At 37.6% G+C, this 17,743-nt stretch overlaps 2 protein-coding genes across 2 annotated transcripts; one reads left to right on the top strand and one right to left on the bottom strand.

The window, feature by feature from the left end:
• Window positions 1-359: 359 nt before the first annotated feature.
• On the top strand, window positions 360-3,337 carry LOC148549911 (uncharacterized). Its single transcript, XM_088495848.1, has 3 exons — window positions 360-592; window positions 2,609-3,056; window positions 3,143-3,337. The coding sequence occupies exons 1-3, from the start codon at window positions 360-362 to the stop codon at window positions 3,335-3,337; spliced, it is 876 nt and encodes a 291-aa protein (XP_088351974.1).
• A 7,656-nt stretch (window positions 3,338-10,993) lies between these two features.
• Window positions 10,994-11,704, bottom strand: LOC148549910 (uncharacterized). Its single transcript, XM_088495847.1, has 2 exons — window positions 11,512-11,704; window positions 10,994-11,406 (listed from the first exon to the last, which is right to left on the bottom strand). Exons 1-2 carry the CDS (start codon window positions 11,702-11,704, stop codon window positions 10,994-10,996), a joined length of 606 nt encoding a protein of 201 aa, XP_088351973.1.
• Between the last annotated feature and the right edge of the window lie 6,039 nt (window positions 11,705-17,743).

Here is a 17,743-nt window from a genome sequence, read left to right as displayed (position 1 = left end):
TGTCACTATTCCAAACCCCATTAATGATAACACAACACCAAATCCAAATTATGTTAGGGCTCATGACAAACCCATTCTAAAGCCCAAATTCTAAACCAAAGCCCAAACCTAAGTCAAAGCCCAACCCAACATCCATCTCCAAACCCAAACTGACTGAAAAGTCCAAACCTCAGTTCTTACCTAAGAGAATTACAAGATCTCAAGCTGCTGGAACATATAGAAGGTCTACTAATAAGGGCAAGGAAGCTCTTCATGTTGACTTAACTGTAAATGATGACTCCAGTGATCATGATAGTTCAGAGGATAGTTCTTTTAAGCCAATCCAAGAAGACAGTTCTAGCAGTGAAGACAATGCAAGTATGTCCAAACTAAGAAATAAGAAACTAAAAGAATTCAAGAGATGTGCATATGCTGCTGCTAAGACAAAAGAGAACATAATGCAACCAGATGATGCATTGGTTGAGGATGTGTCAGATGGAGAGGTAGACTTGGGGTTTGTGGGAACTCCAGGGATTGTTGATGTGTATGAAGCACTTGACCCAGGTGCAGAGTCTGATGGTGCTAATTCTTGGCACTCAGAGGAGATGAAAACTCCTCCTAATTCTGAGGATGAGCTGCAATCTGATGAGGACTCAGACGAATTCCCAATCTTTAGAAATAGGGCAAGATTCGGTGAGCTATAACTACAAGTGGGTATGAAATTCAACACCAAGTATGAGTTCAGAGAGGCTGTAAGAGAGTATACTATCCAAGAGGGGAGGAGAATTAAGTTCAAGAAAAATGACACTATTAGATGCAGGGCTGTGTGCAAGGTGAAAGAGTGTGCATGGATTGTGTATGCCTCAAGGGACTGTGACGACGCATGTTGGCAGATCAAAACTTTTAACGATGATCATACTTGTGCAAGGGAGAACATCAACAGGGCTGCTAATACGGATTGGGTTGCTAGTAAATTAGTGAAAAAGGTAAGAAAATACCCCAATTTCAAGCAATGCGAGGCTACTGTGTACTTCAGGACAAAGTGTGACCTTATGCTGAATAGAAATTCCATTGCAAGGGCACTGGCAGATGCAAGGAATGTAGTATACAGGGATGAGAAGGCACAATATGCGAAGCTAAGGGACTATGCTGAAACTTTACTGAAGACGAATCCTAGATCTATGGTTCAGATCTGCGTCGAACCTCAACCAGACAGAAAGGTCATATTTGATAAGATGTACGTCTGTTTGCATGGTTGCAAGATGGGATTTAGGGTAGGTTGTCGCCCTTTGATTGGGCTTGATGGGGCATTTCTGAAGACACAAATTGGAGGTCAGATCTTGGCTGCTGTGGCACAAGATGCCAATCATCACATTTACGTGATTGCCTAGGCTATAGTTGAAATAGAGAATACAGACACTTGGAAATGATTCCTGGAACTGCTTCATGCTGATCTTGGAGACTACAAAACTAACGGATGGTTCTTTATTTCTGATATGCAGAAGGTAATGTTACCTTTCATGTGCTTTTAACAATCTATGAGTCTCTGGATGTAAGTGAATTGTCTTGGAATAATGGTTGTTACATTTGGCTAGATTTTGTATGCATGAAGTTGGTTGTGGATAATATGCACAGTTAATTATGTCCAAATAGCAGTAGGGATGAATCGTGCATTTTACACCTAAATGAAGGGACTAAATTGTATTAGAATGCGAAAGTCAGGGACTATATTAGGGTCATTAATGTAAACTCAGGGATTGTGCTGTGGCACGATAAAAGTGTGTACATCACTTTTTGGTTCTGACACATAGTGTAACAATGTCTTGCAGGGTTTAATTCATGCTGTCTAGGAGGTGATGCCAAGAGTTCACCACCGTTTCTCTGTTTGGCACCTCTGGAGGAACTTCAACAAACAATGGAAGGACTTTGAGTTGAGGGGACCGCTTTGGGAATGTGCCAGATCAACAACATTCCAGGATTTTAGAATCTGAACAAGATTAAGAGGGTGAACGAGGAGGCTTGGGCATATCTCAAAAAATGGCCTAGAGAGACATGGACAAAGTCCCAGTTCAGCCATAAGCCAAAACTGGACAACATTTGCAACAACGCCTGTGAGGTTTTCAACGCAAGAATCAAAGAGGCCAGAAGCAAACCCATCATCACATTACTTGAGGAGGTGAGAATGTTTGTGATGAGAACTATTGCAAAGAATAAGGTAAAACTGGCAAATCATGTTGGCATACTCCCCCTTGTAATTCAAAGTCGCCTAGATAAAATCAGAAAAGAATCAAAGAACTGGATGCCTATCTGGACCGGTGAAGAAGACTATGAAAAATTTGAGGTTCATGGCCATCCAACAAACATGGTCGTGGATCTTGGACAAAGACTATGCACTTGTCAATTCTGGTTGCTGACCAGTGACCTTTATCAATCTCTTTAACTTAACTATTAATATTTGTGTACTTTGACGACTGTGATTGTCTTACTCTGCATTTGTGTTACTAACTGTAGGCATTCCATGTGTTCATACCTGTGCTGCCCTTGCAAGGGTAAACAAGAGGCCGGAAGACTTTTGTCACCAACCGTGTACTATGGAGGCATACAACAAGACTTATGCCCATCATATTAACCCTCTCCCTGGCCAATCATTGTGGGAGAAATCCATGTACACTCAGCCACAGGCCCCTAACATTAGAAGGAGGCCTAGAGCTCTGACAAAGAAAAGGAGAAAAAATGATGATGAGGGGAACAGTGGTAACAAGAAAGCCAAACCAAGTGGAAGTTTGAAAAGGGTTTTGAAGCCATTCACATATAGGTATTGTGGGGTAAAAGGGCATACTAAGAGAGGGTGCTCAAAGAAGAGATTGGATGAAATAGTTGCTGCTGTTGCAGCTGCAAAGGCTGCTGCAGATAAAGCCAAATCAAATGCTGCTGCTTCTGCTTCAGAGTCTGGCCCTCAACCTTATACTGCTACTTCTGCTTCAAATCTTGGCCCTCAACCTTATACTGCTGCACCAGTTGATAAACCTCCTGCTGTGGAGATTGAGATATCACAACCAAACTACGAAGGATCACAGGTAATACAATTCTTGACGTGACAACATAATAAAATATATTTTTGTTGTTATCTGGGCTCATGTGTTGAGCTGTTTTTCTGTTGTAGGACATAGCAGGATTTGCTGCACCTGCACCATCAAGGCCGGAGAAGTTGCCCACCAAAAGGAGGAGCTCACCACCACCTCAATCCATTCGTGTGGATTCAATGCAAGGAGCCAGGGCAACATCTTCCAGATTGGCCAATTTTATGAAGTTTGTTCCAACTCCTGATTTCAAAGCACCAAGGAAAAAGAACAATTGATGACTTTGACATCAGAATGTTTAGGACAGTACTTCTTTGTTTTGTTAAAGGCAGTTAATATATAGTAGCTTTGTTTAGGACAATTGTCAAAACTTTTGTATTGCCAGCCTTGATATCTTAGCTGTGGCACTTCTTTTGTTCCTTTAATGTTTGTAACTCAAACATGTTAATGTTTGCTACTCAAATATGTTTATCTTTGCTACTTTTGTCATTATGCATTATGCTATTGTGATGTCAGATGATCTGTAATTATTTCTCTTTATGATAACTAGTCTATCAAAAACAGGGCATAATATAACTGAAGATAAAAAACCAACTCTTACTTTCATTCATCTATGAACACATTACATACAACATAACATTGTCAGAACTTCAAAGTCATAACCAATACAACAACTACAACGAAAAACACCACTATGCCTAAGAATTGTACCATACATTTTTGGGTCCTCACTTCAGCTTCCAATTTTCCAATCCTCCAGGCTAAATTGACTCTCACTTGCTCATTGTCAACTGCAGTTGCATTCACTCTTCCTTCATGTTCCTCTTCTTCTTCTACATCATCAGCCCAGAGAAAAAATTCACACCATGTTTTGCCCCTACTTTGAATATGAGATATGATAAGGAGTAAAGAACAGAAAACCACAAAACGATTTTTCTTACAAAAAACTCACATTGTAATTCGGACAACTGAAGAAGGGCTTATCTGGGTTGGTATTGTTCCGAACCAACGAAGCACGGGCCGGTAGCCACACCCACAGCGCTCTGGCACCGCGACGGTCTGGTCCGACTCCACGTTCTCATCGTCGATCGTGTAGAGCTTCCTTGACCCTGGTTTGGACACCCAATCATGGTTTTCATTTCAGTTCAACGAGTAACAAAAATGAAGTTGGAGAATAACGATGCTGGGCAGAGACAAGAAGAACGTTGCTGGGCAGAGACAAGAAGATGAAGAGGGATAACGATGTCATGCTAGAAAATAGGATTAAAACTAGGTAAAGGGACCACATTAGGTCAAACAGTTTCAATTGCCATCTCAGCTAGCCGTTATCTACGCCAGCGTGGCATCTCAGCACCATGTCACTGCCAGTGGCAATTAATTTGGCCGGAGATGTGGGGAGGGACGACCCTGGTACAATTTTAACAAAGTCGGAGATATAAACGGTGCAATTGGTAAGTCAGGGACTAAATTGGTGCAAATCGTGAATCTTAGGGACCACTTTGGGGTTTAACTAAAAAAAATTGATTCATTTAAATTGAAAATTAAATTTCACATGATAATTAATAATCATGAAAAAACAAACATATAATAAACAAATATAATTCAAGGAATAATTGAATTTAAAGTAACAAGTTTGTATTCTTTATAGTTAAATTTGATCAGAAATTAAATTGGATGGTAATAATAATGAATGGATGATGAATTGTGCACTCTGATCTTTGTACTTTTAAGACTATGTTAATCCTGAATTTTAGGATACAAAAAGTAAACAACAGGGGGTTCTTGATGCTGTTCCAACAATTCCACTACAAGAGATAATGAGGAGTATTCCTCCAATTCCGATTAGGAGGTAGATAAACCTGGAAAACAACAACAACAACAACAACAACAACAACAACAACAACAACAACAACAACAACAACAACAACAACAACAATAAGGTAATTATAAGGTGCTTACCAAGCCTTAGGAAGTGTTTTGTCGATTTTTAGCAAATTGATGGTGGTTCGATTCTAATGGTCTGAGAGCGAAGCCTACTCCTCTTTTGCAGGTACCAGTTTTCTATAAGTGCATCAAAGTATCTTCGATTAGATGGGAATCAAAATGAAATGTAAATCAAAATTTGTAAAAGAATAAAAGGAATGAAAAGTAAAGTTTTTGAAAAGTAAATTGGCTGAAATCATAAAGGTTGCGTTGAAATTTAAACAAAGCAGTAAAGGTGCCTTCGACTGAATCAAAGGGCTTTGACTTGAAAATTAAATTTACTGAAATGTAAATTGGACATGGAAATTAAAGAGTACTTGAAAGATAAATTAACGTGAAAGATAAACTTGCTTGAAAGATAAAGTTTACTGGAATTTTAAATGAAAGATAAAGACAAATGGAAGGAACCCTACAGATAATTGACTCGAGACAAACTCAGAAAGTCGCTGGGATGTGAGAGTGCGTGAGTAATTTCCGAAACGAAGTTCCAACCCTTATTCCCTAAAACTTTCTAGTATTTATAATCTACCTCCATAACTGACAATTAATTACAAGGTGTAATCTTGAATGCACACTCTTTGGTAACCGTTCCCGCCCTTTAGCTGATAGACACTTACTCATAAATTCCTCACGTGGTAAATGCCTTCAACTTTTCCACTTATGTAACCGCTCGATCTACTATTCGAAATAACTCATTCAATTACTTCTTTCAAATACTTGACCGACTAGACTTGTTCGATTCAATAAGCGTTTTGAAATCAAATCCGCACCGAGTACCTCCAGCCAATGCCTGCACGTGCATCTTTTTGAAAATTGCTTAAATCTTCGACTTCTTCACTACTTCGAACCAACTTGCCTTAATCGAAAATATTTTTCGATCAACAAATTGCCCCCTTAGATTAATGTGTTTGCCTTCGATAACATTATTGGAAGATGAAACATTTAATCCAAATTCAAATTTCAATATCTTAAATCAGTAATAATTACCATTTAACTTCCCTATTAATACTAATCCATTCGACACGTTTCCCGAGACTTACGCTTTCTCTTTCCACCACTTCGCCTTCTTCGCAAAGTTACCTCTTTTTGCATTCCTTCTGTAATAACGGCTACAGTAACACTTCCTTTAAATTCAACATTTCTGACCTTGTTTAATTTTTTCGAACCTTTGCTTTCTGAATTCCTCTTGCATCAACCTTTATCTCTTCAAAACTTCCTTTTTCTCTATTCTGCAATGGCCGCTTTTTCTTCTCACGCTGCTGCTCAAGACAAGGGCAAAGGTCCCATGGTAGCACCACCGGCTCCACCAGCCCTTCATGTGCTGAATCAAGTCAATGATGAAGTCATTGACAATCCACAACTTCAAATTAATGATACCAGAATCTTGATCCCTTTCACAGTGGGTGCATATACTCATTATTTCCTTGGGCCTGTTGAATCCCTGGAGAGGGCGAATAAGAAATCACCTTTCTTCCCTAGCGCTCAAAGGGAAGATTTATTGATCAACCAAGCCCTCGATATCTCTTTTTTCATTAATCAAAAACCCTTCAGCAATAATCCAAAGATTAATCCTCGAGGTACCAACTTCACGGCCTGGCTTCAGCGCCTTGCCCCTACAAAAAGCGCTACTTGGGGGGCTCTAGGGATTCAGGAACTCCTAAGGCTCTCTCACTTCTCACCCTCAATGCTCCCTTGGATGATTGGAGCCGTGACATGTTTTTGGAACAGGACAACCAACAATTTCTACCTTCCTTGTGGAATGATTAGAATGTCTCTCTTGGATGTGGCCGCTATTACAAGGCTTCCCATAAATCCTCTAGACTGCACTCCTGACATACAACCAAGATGCCACTACAACATTGCCCCTACTAGTTCTTACAGTGATTTCATTGCTCATCACATGAGCAAAGAGGGCACTGCTATCATAGATGACGAGCATGTAGCCTTTCTATTCTATTGGTTGAATGCCATCATTTTCTGTTCTCGAAGTGTCCATATGTCAAACTTTTTCCTGCTTCTGGCTGCTCTACTTCATGAAGGAAATACCCTCAATTTGGCCAAGCTTCTTCTAGGGCATGTTTTCGAAGAGCTTGGTCAATTTGTGCATTGTCTTCGAGAAAATAGTCTGATCAATACTGGTGGCCCCCTCTGGCTTCTACAACTATGGCTTAATGCCATTTTCGAAAAGTATATGACAAAGCCTGGAGGTGGTGCTACTGACAAGCAACACATCGAAGGCTTCCGATTGGCTGACTACAAGCCAAACTTCCCAGATACACAATTGGATGAAGACTGATTTTGGGCTATTTTTTCTCTCTTCCATTCCTGTAAAGACTTTTATAGTGAAAACCTCAATTCGCTCCCTTTTTAGGTCGAAATTGTGGTTCTGCATGGCTCGATCGCTTGCTCTTTCCAAATGATACTGAGGAAAATGAACGGGCTAATCGAAACTGGACAAACTTGCTAGCTGTTCAAGTAATTCCTATAGGGCTACCCCAACACAAAAAAGAAAAGTTCAAGGTGACCCTGTACGCCCCCTCACTTTACAGCTAGGCAACTAGGATTCTCACAGGCCATTCCAACCCCTTTTCCTCGAAACAGCAAGCCATTTTGCCACATCACTCTGACTTCTCAAAGTGACCTTGATTTCCTCCTCGCAACAAATCAACAACACAGGGAACATTTCAATTTCCTTGTTTATGATCACAGTTTATACATCACCAAGTCTTGTCTCGAATGGTGGACTGCTTACTACTCTAGGTACAATCGTACTTTAGAGGAGATCCAGCAATCTGCAATTTGAATAGCCCCTGCTGCTGAAGATTCTCCCAAAAAATCTCAAAAAAGAAAAGCTGATACCGCAACCTCCTCTCGACAGACTCAACATAAAAGTCGAAAGACTCCCACCAGGACTTCTAGAAGGGTAACTGTTTCCTTACACACACTCATGCACTTCGAATTAGAACATTTCAAGAATCATATTTGCTTGACAATTCTTAATTTTGATTTTTCCATCAGTTACGATTGCAACCATCAGGTGAAAGCTCTGATGGAAGTTATCAAACCATCCGGAACATTCTTGCTACTTCCTTTCAATCAGAGGATACAGCTGATTCAGACCCTGGTCCTCAGCTAATTTGAATGCCAAGACACATTCTGGTAACATTATCATTTTCACATATATTTCATTTAAGTTAGAATAAATCTTAACTTATAACTGTGTACCTTTTATATCAGCCTACCACTACTGCTCAGTCAATCACATCTCCTGTGGCACCTGATCAACCACTTCTGCAACAACACCTTGATCTGGGCCATTTTACATCTCATGATTCAATCCAAGCTACGGGATCTGTAGAACCACTACAAGTTACTTTTCCACCTCCCACCGGAACACCGGTGATTGATTTAACAAAAGACCCCTCACAACATTCTCCAACACAAACACAAATCCTTGATCTAACCTCTCCAAACAACCAGGCTGCACTTTCTACTGAAAATCAAGTAGCCCCAGACTCTGATTCTGTCTCTCGAGTCACTAAAACTACCAATTCAGACTCGTCTCGATCCAGAGTCTTAGAAACTCCTCAAGGACTCTCCAGTCCCCCTCAACAAGCTGGGTTTCAAACTCCTCCCGGTCAAGAATCTGGAAACTTGGGAACTTCTACCACACCTACAAGTGCTACCTTAGTCAACCTGGTTTCTGTCTTAAATCGAGTTATCCAAGAAGACGAGGTGCATATTCCTGCACCAATTCCTCCTAGACCTTCTTCATCCAGACCTCTATTCGAGTTGGATGTTGATATTCGAGAACAGCTTTAGTCACTTCTTAAACTCTTGGATCATCCACCTGCTGCATGGATCAAAGATGCCCTTCTCAACCAGCTTTTATCTGATCTTTTGAATTCAAATTTTGAATTTTCAGCTTTCACTCCATATTCTGCCATTATCCAACAATTCAAACAACTTACCAACAACAATGTAACTTTCCAAAATAAACTTCATCAGATCGAAAACAAGGAAGCTAAGATTATAACTGAAGTAGAAAATTGTGCTTCTACTCTTCAACTGAAGAAAGCTTTCCGTGAAGAATTCGATCTAAGAATCTCTCATGCTATTTCCATTAAAGCTTTTTATGACAAAGAAGAGATAAGACTTGAAACAGAATTGGCCCAGATCAATGAAAAGCTTGCCAAAGTGCGTGAAAGACGGGCTGAAATAGTCGTACCCCTGACTACCGCCCAGCAAGAACAACAACAAATCATTCAAGAAACTGTTTCTATTGAGATCAAGCAAGAAGAATATGTGAAACAACTTGACAAGGTCCAATATGAAAAGTTCAAGCATGCTGGGACACTTTCAACTTTGGACAACAACAGGGCAAAGCTACGCTCAGACCTAGCAAGACTCCTGGCACCTCACAACTTTTAGATTTCAGTATTTGTAATAATCTTACTTACTTTAGGACTTATGCACCTCGATTTCAATTTGGCAAACAAAAATATTGCTTTAAGTATTTTTCGTTGATCGAATCAATTACTTTTCCCGATTCGATATCTTTAATTCGATATGCATTTCCCAAATACAATCCTATTACTTGGAAAGGACTTTCCCAAGTATGGGACCATTTGCCAAGAAATCTCGATTTCTTTTCCATTGGCAAAATAACCTTTAAAACTAACTCACCTATACTGAAACACTAGTCTTTTATTCGACGATTATAACTTCGAGCAATACTTTCTTTTTGTCGAATCATATTATCAAGTGCCAGGATTTGGTCTGAATCTAATTCATTCAACTCATCAAACATTGCATTCCAGTAATCATCAACTGGCAAATTATTCGGTTTCAATACTCTTAAAGTATTCAAATTAATCTCTAGTGGTAGCACTGCATCATGGCCATAAACCAATTTATAGGGTGAAGTACTTGTTGACCCCCTTGGTGAATTTCAATAAGCCCATAATACTTGGCGTAAAGTTTCATGCAATGTTCGAGGTTTACTCCCGATATGCTTCTTGATCAAGCTTATCAAGATTTTATTTGCTGCCTCCACTTGTCCATTAGCTTGTGCATAATAAGGAGTTGAGGTAATCATATTGATATTCCTCGAGGCTAAAAAATTTTTAATTCGTTGACCAGTAAACATAGTCCCTTGATCAGTGCTCAACGTTTGAGGAATTCCAAATCGATGGATAATATACTCCTAAATGAAGTCTATTTTTTCATTCTAACCAACTTCTATTATGGGAACTGCTTCAACCCACTTTGTAAAATAATCAATTGCTACCAAAATAAATTTATGCTATTTCGATGAAGGGGGTGAATTAACCCAATCAGATCCAAAGCCTAACCTCTAAATGGCCATGGTTTTATTATCGAATGCAACTTAGATGCTGGAATCTGTTGTATCGAACTATGTTTCTGGCATTCTTAATATGCTTTTGCATAATCAATGTAATCCTTTATCATAGATGGCCAATACACATGATTGTGATATAACACCCATTTCATCTTCTTTCCAGCCTGATGGTCACCACATATCCATTATGGACTTCTCTCAAAGCAATATTTTGATCATCTAAGCCTAAACATCTTAACAAACTCCCATCGATCCCTTTCTTATACAACTCATCAGCCATCAAGACAAAATTTACTGCTTGCAATTTTATCTTTCTTTTAACTGAGGTGCTAGGGTTTTTCAAATACTCAGCAATGGGCTTTCTCCAATCATCATCTTCCCATTCATCTATACACAAAGCCTCTCTTTCATTCACAGGCACTAATATTTGATGGATACTAGCCAATTTTTTAAGAGTCTTTGGACTGATTCTATATCTCGAAGCAATTTGGGCTAACTCATTAGCAAATTCATTATGAATCCTTGGGATGTGAATCAACGAAACTTTTCGAAAAGAGGTTAACAACTCCCAAGCGGTTGTTAAATACTTTTACAACTTCTCATTATTGCATTTAAACTCCTTTGATAACTGCTTTAAAACCAATTGGGAATCCCCTAATATATGGACTTCCAAAGCCCCTTTGTTAATTAATATTTCGAGACCCGAAATCAAAGCTTTGTACTCTGCCACATTATTCGAGTAAGGATATTTTAATTCAAATAAGAATTCAGACGGAATCCCCTCTGGTGAGATAATAAGAATTCTAACCCCTGCACCATCTTTGTGCTCCGATCCATCAAAATATAAATTCCAATAATCGACCTCACCGTCAATTACATTTGCCCCCTGGTCATTCAGATTACTCGAATTATCGACAAGAAAATCTGCAATGACCTGACCTTTCACCGCTTTAGCCGGGACATATTGTAAATCAAACTTTGTTAGGGCCAGCATCCATTTCCCTAAACATCCTCGTAACATTGAGAAACTTAACATATATTTGATAAAATCAGTTTGTGTTATAACCTTCACTGATTTAGCCACCATATAACATTTTAATTTCATACAGGCATAGTACAAAGATAGACATAGTTTCTCTATAGGGGAATACCTTGTCTCGATATCAGTTAAAACTCGATTAAGGTAATAAACAGCCCGTTCATGCCCATTCTCATCATCTTGGGCTAACATACACCCAATTGTGTTTATGGACGTCGCAATATATAATTTTAATGGCTCATGTGGGCGAGCGTTTGCCATAATCGAAGCTTTAGATAAATAAGCCTTAATCGAATCAAATGCTAGTTGATGCTCATTCGTCCATTCGAACTGTGAGTCATTCTTTAGTTTCACTAACGGTGCAAATACTCGAGTTCGATCAGAAAGATTCGAAATGAACCTTCTAAGGTAATTTACCTTTCCTAGGAAGGACTGCACTTCTTTTTTCTATTTGGGTGCAGATAGAGCCAATATTGCGTCTGCCTTATTCTTATCAATTGCAATCCCTTTCTTATGAACAACGAAACCTAAAAAATTTCCAGCCGACACCCCAAAAGCACATTTTAAAGGGTTCATTTTTAATCCCTTCTTTCTCATGGTGACAAATGCTTTTCTTAGGTGATCAATATGTTGAGTCACCGAAATCGACTTGACCATAACATCATCGATGTACACTTCCATAAAGTTCCCAATAAACTCATGGAATATAGCATTCATCGCTCGTTGATAAGTAGCACCGGCATTTTTCAAATCGAAGGGCATAGCTACCCATTCATAAGTGCCTAACACTCCAGAACAACAAAAGACAGTTTTGGACACATCATCTTCCGCAATGAAGATTTGGTTATATCCTGAATAACCGTCCATAAAACTCAAAATTTTGTTTCCCGCTGCAGAATCGATTAACATATCTACAATTGGCATAAAGTATTCATCCTTATTCAAGTCTTGAAAATCAATGCATACTCTTAACTTCCCATTCTTCTTCATCACAGGAACAATATTCGAAACCCATTCCACATATCGCGCGGTTCGAATAAATTTCGCTTTAATCAAGCGTTCTATCTCTTCTTAAATATTTTGATTGATTTCTGGAGCAAAACAACGTGGAATTTGCTTCACAGGTCAAGCATTTGGTTTCAATGCTAATCGATGTTCTACAAGAGAATGATCGAAATCAGGCATCTCATGATAATCCCAAGCAAAACAATCTTTAAACTCATGTAAAAGATGGAAAAGTTTAGTTCGAAATGGATCGATAAGATCTTTACAAATATATGTAATTTGAACATCATCAAGAGTCCCTAGATTAATTTTTTCTAAGGGATCTTGAGATTCAAATCCTTTGAAATGGTCATCATCTTTTACTGAATATCTTTCGAAGCTCAAAGGTTCTAGATCATAGATGCAATCAAAAGAAAAATCAACAGACTCATTGGGAGTTGGATGAACTTGATCATTTATGAAATTAACATCAACTTGATTTTCAATACCATGTATCTCTGCTACTAAATCAGCAGTTCCGATCGAAACATTATTTGGATTATAGAAATAAGAAAAACGAAAGCCCATGACAAAACTCGATAGAAGGTATCGAGTTACTACAATCACTAAAAGAACTTACGTTCCTAAATGATTCCACTTCATCAGAGGAACCACCTTTATTTCCTACAGAAATAGAATTACTTAAATAATTGTTCAGAGTTACCAGGTAGTCTGAAACATCTCGACCCTGGTCCATCGAGTGGTCCTCCTTCAAGCCTTTAAGAAAGACATTCCCAGCCAGTTGGAGTAAAGACCAACTTTGGGTAGTGCAACTTCACTGACACTCTTTCCGAGGACAAGTAACAACCTTCACAATTATAAGAATTCAGTGTCCTATCAACATTAAACGTCTTCAACTTAGGATTATACATTCTGAAATCAATATGCTGCTGTTCGATATAAAGGTTCGAATATGCCTTATTGACTTCAGGCTTGCCATCCTTCGTCCAAAGAAGAACACTTTGGTGAACAGTAGAAGGTACAGCCCCTACACCATGGATCTAGTCTCGCCCCAACAAAGCATTATAACTTGCTTTTGATGAAACCACCACGAACACAGTATTTCGTTCGGATGATCCAACCTTAACACTCAAAGTGACCAGTCTTTTTGCTGGAGTCGAAGCCTCGCTGAAGTCTTTTACAACAATATTTGTGGGGACCAAGTCATCTGGGTGCTTCCCCACCTTCATTAACATCCTCTCTGGCAAGAGACTGATCGCCGCTCCACCATCAATTAAGACTTTATTTACTTTGATCCCACTCAAAGTAGTAGTTATATAAAGCGGGCGGAGATGAGACATTTATTTTTCAGTAGGCCGAAGAAAATATCCTGGCTCATCTTCGATTCGGATGAAGGAAAAAGCTTCCTCATCCTCCATATCCTAATCATCCTCTGGGTCACCTTCATACTCCCCCAGATATTCAGTTGGGATGATCGAAATCGTCCCAATCATATCATCATCCCCTTCTTCAAAATATTCTTCATCGACATTGACTTTCTTGCCTTTTTTGATCCCTGAAGACTGGGCCACAGCTTTGGCTTTTTCCATCTTTGCAGGAGATGGAATTCCCTTTGGACACATTTCTCCGTCAGAAGGAAAGACAATTCGGGAATGTACGGAAGGCGTTGCCCCCTTGCTTACTTCTACCTGAGGCTTATTATTTTGATTGAAGTTTCTTCTACCCCCTCTACCTCTTGGATACCCTCTGGTTCAACCACGAAAGTGGGAATATTGGTTTCGGGGAGGTCCCCGATGCCCCAACTGTGGGCTTTGGCGATAAAGAGCATCCCGCTTCTGGAACTCCTGGCAGTTCCGAATCTATTGAACACCTATAGCCTAAGATCGGCTCAAAGGTGGAACCACATTCTGTTGAGGGGTCTTAGAATTCTGACCCTCCATATGCCTAACTGGCTGCCTTTATCGAGCCTACTCTTCTCTATGAGCCAGCTCCTTCTTCATTCTCTCTTTTTCGAAGATTGCTGCAGCTTCAGCATCGAAAACATCATTACACCGTGGACATAGAGATACGTCCCGGTCTTTAATCTTCTGTTGTACCAAGAAATTGAGTAAGCCATCTCCTGCTCGAGGGTACACAGATCGAACCTGTGACTCAAAATCATCAAGAGCCACGTCAAAGTCATAAGAGATGCCAACCATATTTACTCCGAAACATGGTTCAACAAAGCTGGCATCAGCATCGAAGGGATCAGTATCAACCTTCATCTCTTTGTTACTATCATCAAATTTCAAGTGTCCTTCCATGATAGCTTCCTGAATTAAGTCCCTGAAACGAACACAACTGTTAGTCGAATGACTGGTTGCTTGGTGAAATTTACAATAAGGTTTTCCTTTCAAATCTTTTACCGAAAGTAAAGTTCTACCCTCTGGCAGAATCAATTGTTTATCTTTAAGCAACACATAAAAAATCTGATCAGATTTTGAAATATCAAAACTATATTTTTTGCCACTTTTCAGTTTTGATTCATTGGACTTTTCACTACTAGAAAGCTTTTTAAGTAAAGAGCAAACATATAGAGGGCCCTTCTTAAGTTCAACCAAATCTACTTCTGTCTCGAAATCGAGTTCCTCCTCTGAGGACTCCATAGTTACATAAGCAACTTTTCTTTTCGAGTAAATGGTTTACTCTTTGATCTTTGCTCACTCCTATATTTCTCCTTCTCCTTTTTCATGAGTTCGGTCTGACGAACCTTTTTAGCCAAATGAGCTAAAATCATAACCCCATAGTTGCTATTTTCACAATTTCACTCTCGGGTAATGAAACGTAGCATCTACTTCTAGCATTTTTGAAACTTATCATATAATCGTTAATGGTTTCACCATCTTCACGTTTCAAAGCAACCAGATCAGTAACTGCCACATTCATTTCCTCTCGATAAAATTGAGCATGAAAAGCAGTTTCTAACTGATTCCATGTCGTTATCGAATTTGGCCAGAGATTTGAAAACCAAGTAAACACGTTCTTCGTTAACGAAGAAGGAAAAAACTTTATTTTCAAATTCTCATCATTGGTTGAATTTCCAATCTCAACCAAATATCGAGCGACATATTCAGTGGTTGACTCTCCAACTTCCCCTGCAAATTTTGTGATTATTTTTAGATTTTTCACCCCTCTTGGCACTTCAGCCATTTGGACTACTTGAGAAAAAGCGGATACAAAGTGAGGTCGATTCATAAAACCAACATTCAGACCGACTCAATTGAGCACTTCTTCCACAATTCTGGTGACTTGATAACGTTCACCGCCATGATTAGCACGTAATCTGACTAAAAATTCATCAGCATTTTGATATCAAATTTAAACGGTTTATGCAATCACGGTTAAAGTGAAAATAAAATAAATTTAGTTTTCCATTTTCACATGTATTGTTAGCGAAAATATATCAAAGTTTTTTGTCACTTTTTTGCTCTGATTGACAGCAAAAATGGAGTAGAAGAGAGATAAAAAGTAGTGATATATTCTCTATACTAGTACCACTGATACTACTGATACACGTGATGTTTAAATTTGTAAATTTCTTTAATTCCAAGTTAAACCGTTAAATAAGGTATTTTTAATTTTTTATTTAAATAAAAATACCTTTTATATTGTTATACAGTTTTAGTCCCCAATTTTTCTTTGATTCATATTTTTTATAGAATCATGTTTGGAGGACACTCTTGATCTGGATCTTTCTGTTGATGCATTGTATTTAACCCCTTTAATTTTAGACGAATGCTATGGTGTAGATAAAGAATTTTTTCTACATCTATAGATGTCAGATGTCGACTTCCCCAGATAGCCAAAAAATCACACTATAATTATGATGCACTATTGAGTGTCAGAAATGACATAATGATATGGTGATAGGGGGACAACCTCTTTGTTATTTTCAGTAGTAGTAGGTTGGGTTAGGAAAGATTACGGGATTATTATTATGGAAATTAATGATGATTAATTAATGTGTAGCAGGTTAATAAGATGGATTTAGTAATCAGTGGTACAGGTGTATTGTTTGTGGGCCTTAATTTATGTCTGATGTGGGTTATTTGTAGTTCTTTTGTAGGTAGAAATGAGTTAATTGGAGTTGGATATCCAATTATTCATCATAGTTTATCCTTTATTTAATTATTATCTATTGTAATAATTATTTTTAGAATATCTAAAATTTAAAATGATATATCTTTAAAGTTAAAATATTTAAATTTAAATTTAACAAAATAAAAATAATAAACTAAATTAAAATTAAAATAATAGTATCAAAATCAATTTTTTTCGTTTTAAAACTGGTATATATAATTTTTTTTAGTTCTAATTAACAAGAACAATGAACATAATTATTTTTGGATAAGTTTTAGATGTATTAAGAAATTATTTATTATACAATTTTATAATTTTAAATGAGTTACAAAATCATTTATATTAAGAAAAACATAAGCATAAATTTGAAAGAATTTTAGATATATACTAAAAATATTTTGTGTATTATCTTATTATTTTAGATATGTTAAAAAATTATTTATATTAAAAAAATATAAACACAAATTTAAATGAAATTTGGATGTGTATAAAAGGTATTTTATGTATTATTATATTATTTTGAATGTGTTATAAATATCTATAAAATAATAAAAAATATATATAAAAATATGTTTACGAACTTATGATCTTGAGCTAAAAAAAACACGTAAGGACTGATTAGTTTGATTATTTTCATTTCTGTTTTCAACGAAAAGAAAAATAAATTTATATATTTAATTGAATGAATAATTTTTGACCGCCGCTACATAATTGTAGTCTCCCACCCAGTTTGCTTTGCTAAATGTCCCCTTCCTATTTTTATAAATTTCTCTGATGGGGTAGCTAATGTTTGGGCCCAAAATATCAGATAATAAATAATTTTTTTTTACAATTTTTTTTTAAATATCAATGCTTAATTATTCTGCTAATTAATGGTCTTACCAGCTATATTAACATTAAATATAGCTGGAATTGATTATTATAATACTAAAATACTAGTTAAAATTGGGTCCCATAAATACAGACACTGTCTCTCATTCTGTTCTAATGGCACTCTCTCCCTTCTTTAGTTGCAACACCTGACATCTATAAGTGTAGAAAGAATTCTTGTTCTACACCATAAAATTTGCCTTAATTTTATCTGATATAATTGGGGCTATGGCTCCTGTTCATCTAACTCAACTTATTAGTAGTTTACATTGTCTATTCTTTGCTTGGATTATTTGTTCTTCTCTG

The sequence above is a fragment of the Arachis ipaensis genome, chromosome B8, assembly GCF_059453495.1.
Source record: "Arachis ipaensis isolate K30076 ecotype BB chromosome B8, ASM5945349v1, whole genome shotgun sequence".
NCBI lineage: Eukaryota > Viridiplantae > Streptophyta > Magnoliopsida > Fabales > Fabaceae > Arachis > Arachis ipaensis.
This window is presented reverse-complemented; position numbering and strand designations above follow the sequence as displayed.

Coding starts and splice junctions, on each gene's coding strand:
- LOC148549911 (XM_088495848.1), top strand. CDS start 360: ATGTCCAAACTAAGAAATAAGAAACTAAAAGAATTCAAGAGATGTGCA. Junction 593..2,608: donor CACTCAGAGGAGATGAAAAC/TCCTCCTAATTC, acceptor CCATCATATTAA/CCCTCTCCCTGGCCAATCAT. Junction 3,057..3,142: donor CAAACTACGAAGGATCACAG/GTAATACAATTC, acceptor TTTCTGTTGTAG/GACATAGCAGGATTTGCTGC.
- LOC148549910 (XM_088495847.1), bottom strand. CDS start 11,704: ATGGCAAACGCTCGCCCACATGAGCCATTAAAATTATATATTGCGACG. Junction 11,407..11,511: donor TCTATCTTTGTACTATGCCT/GTATGAAATTAA, acceptor GAGGATGTTTAG/GGAAATGGATGCTGGCCCTA.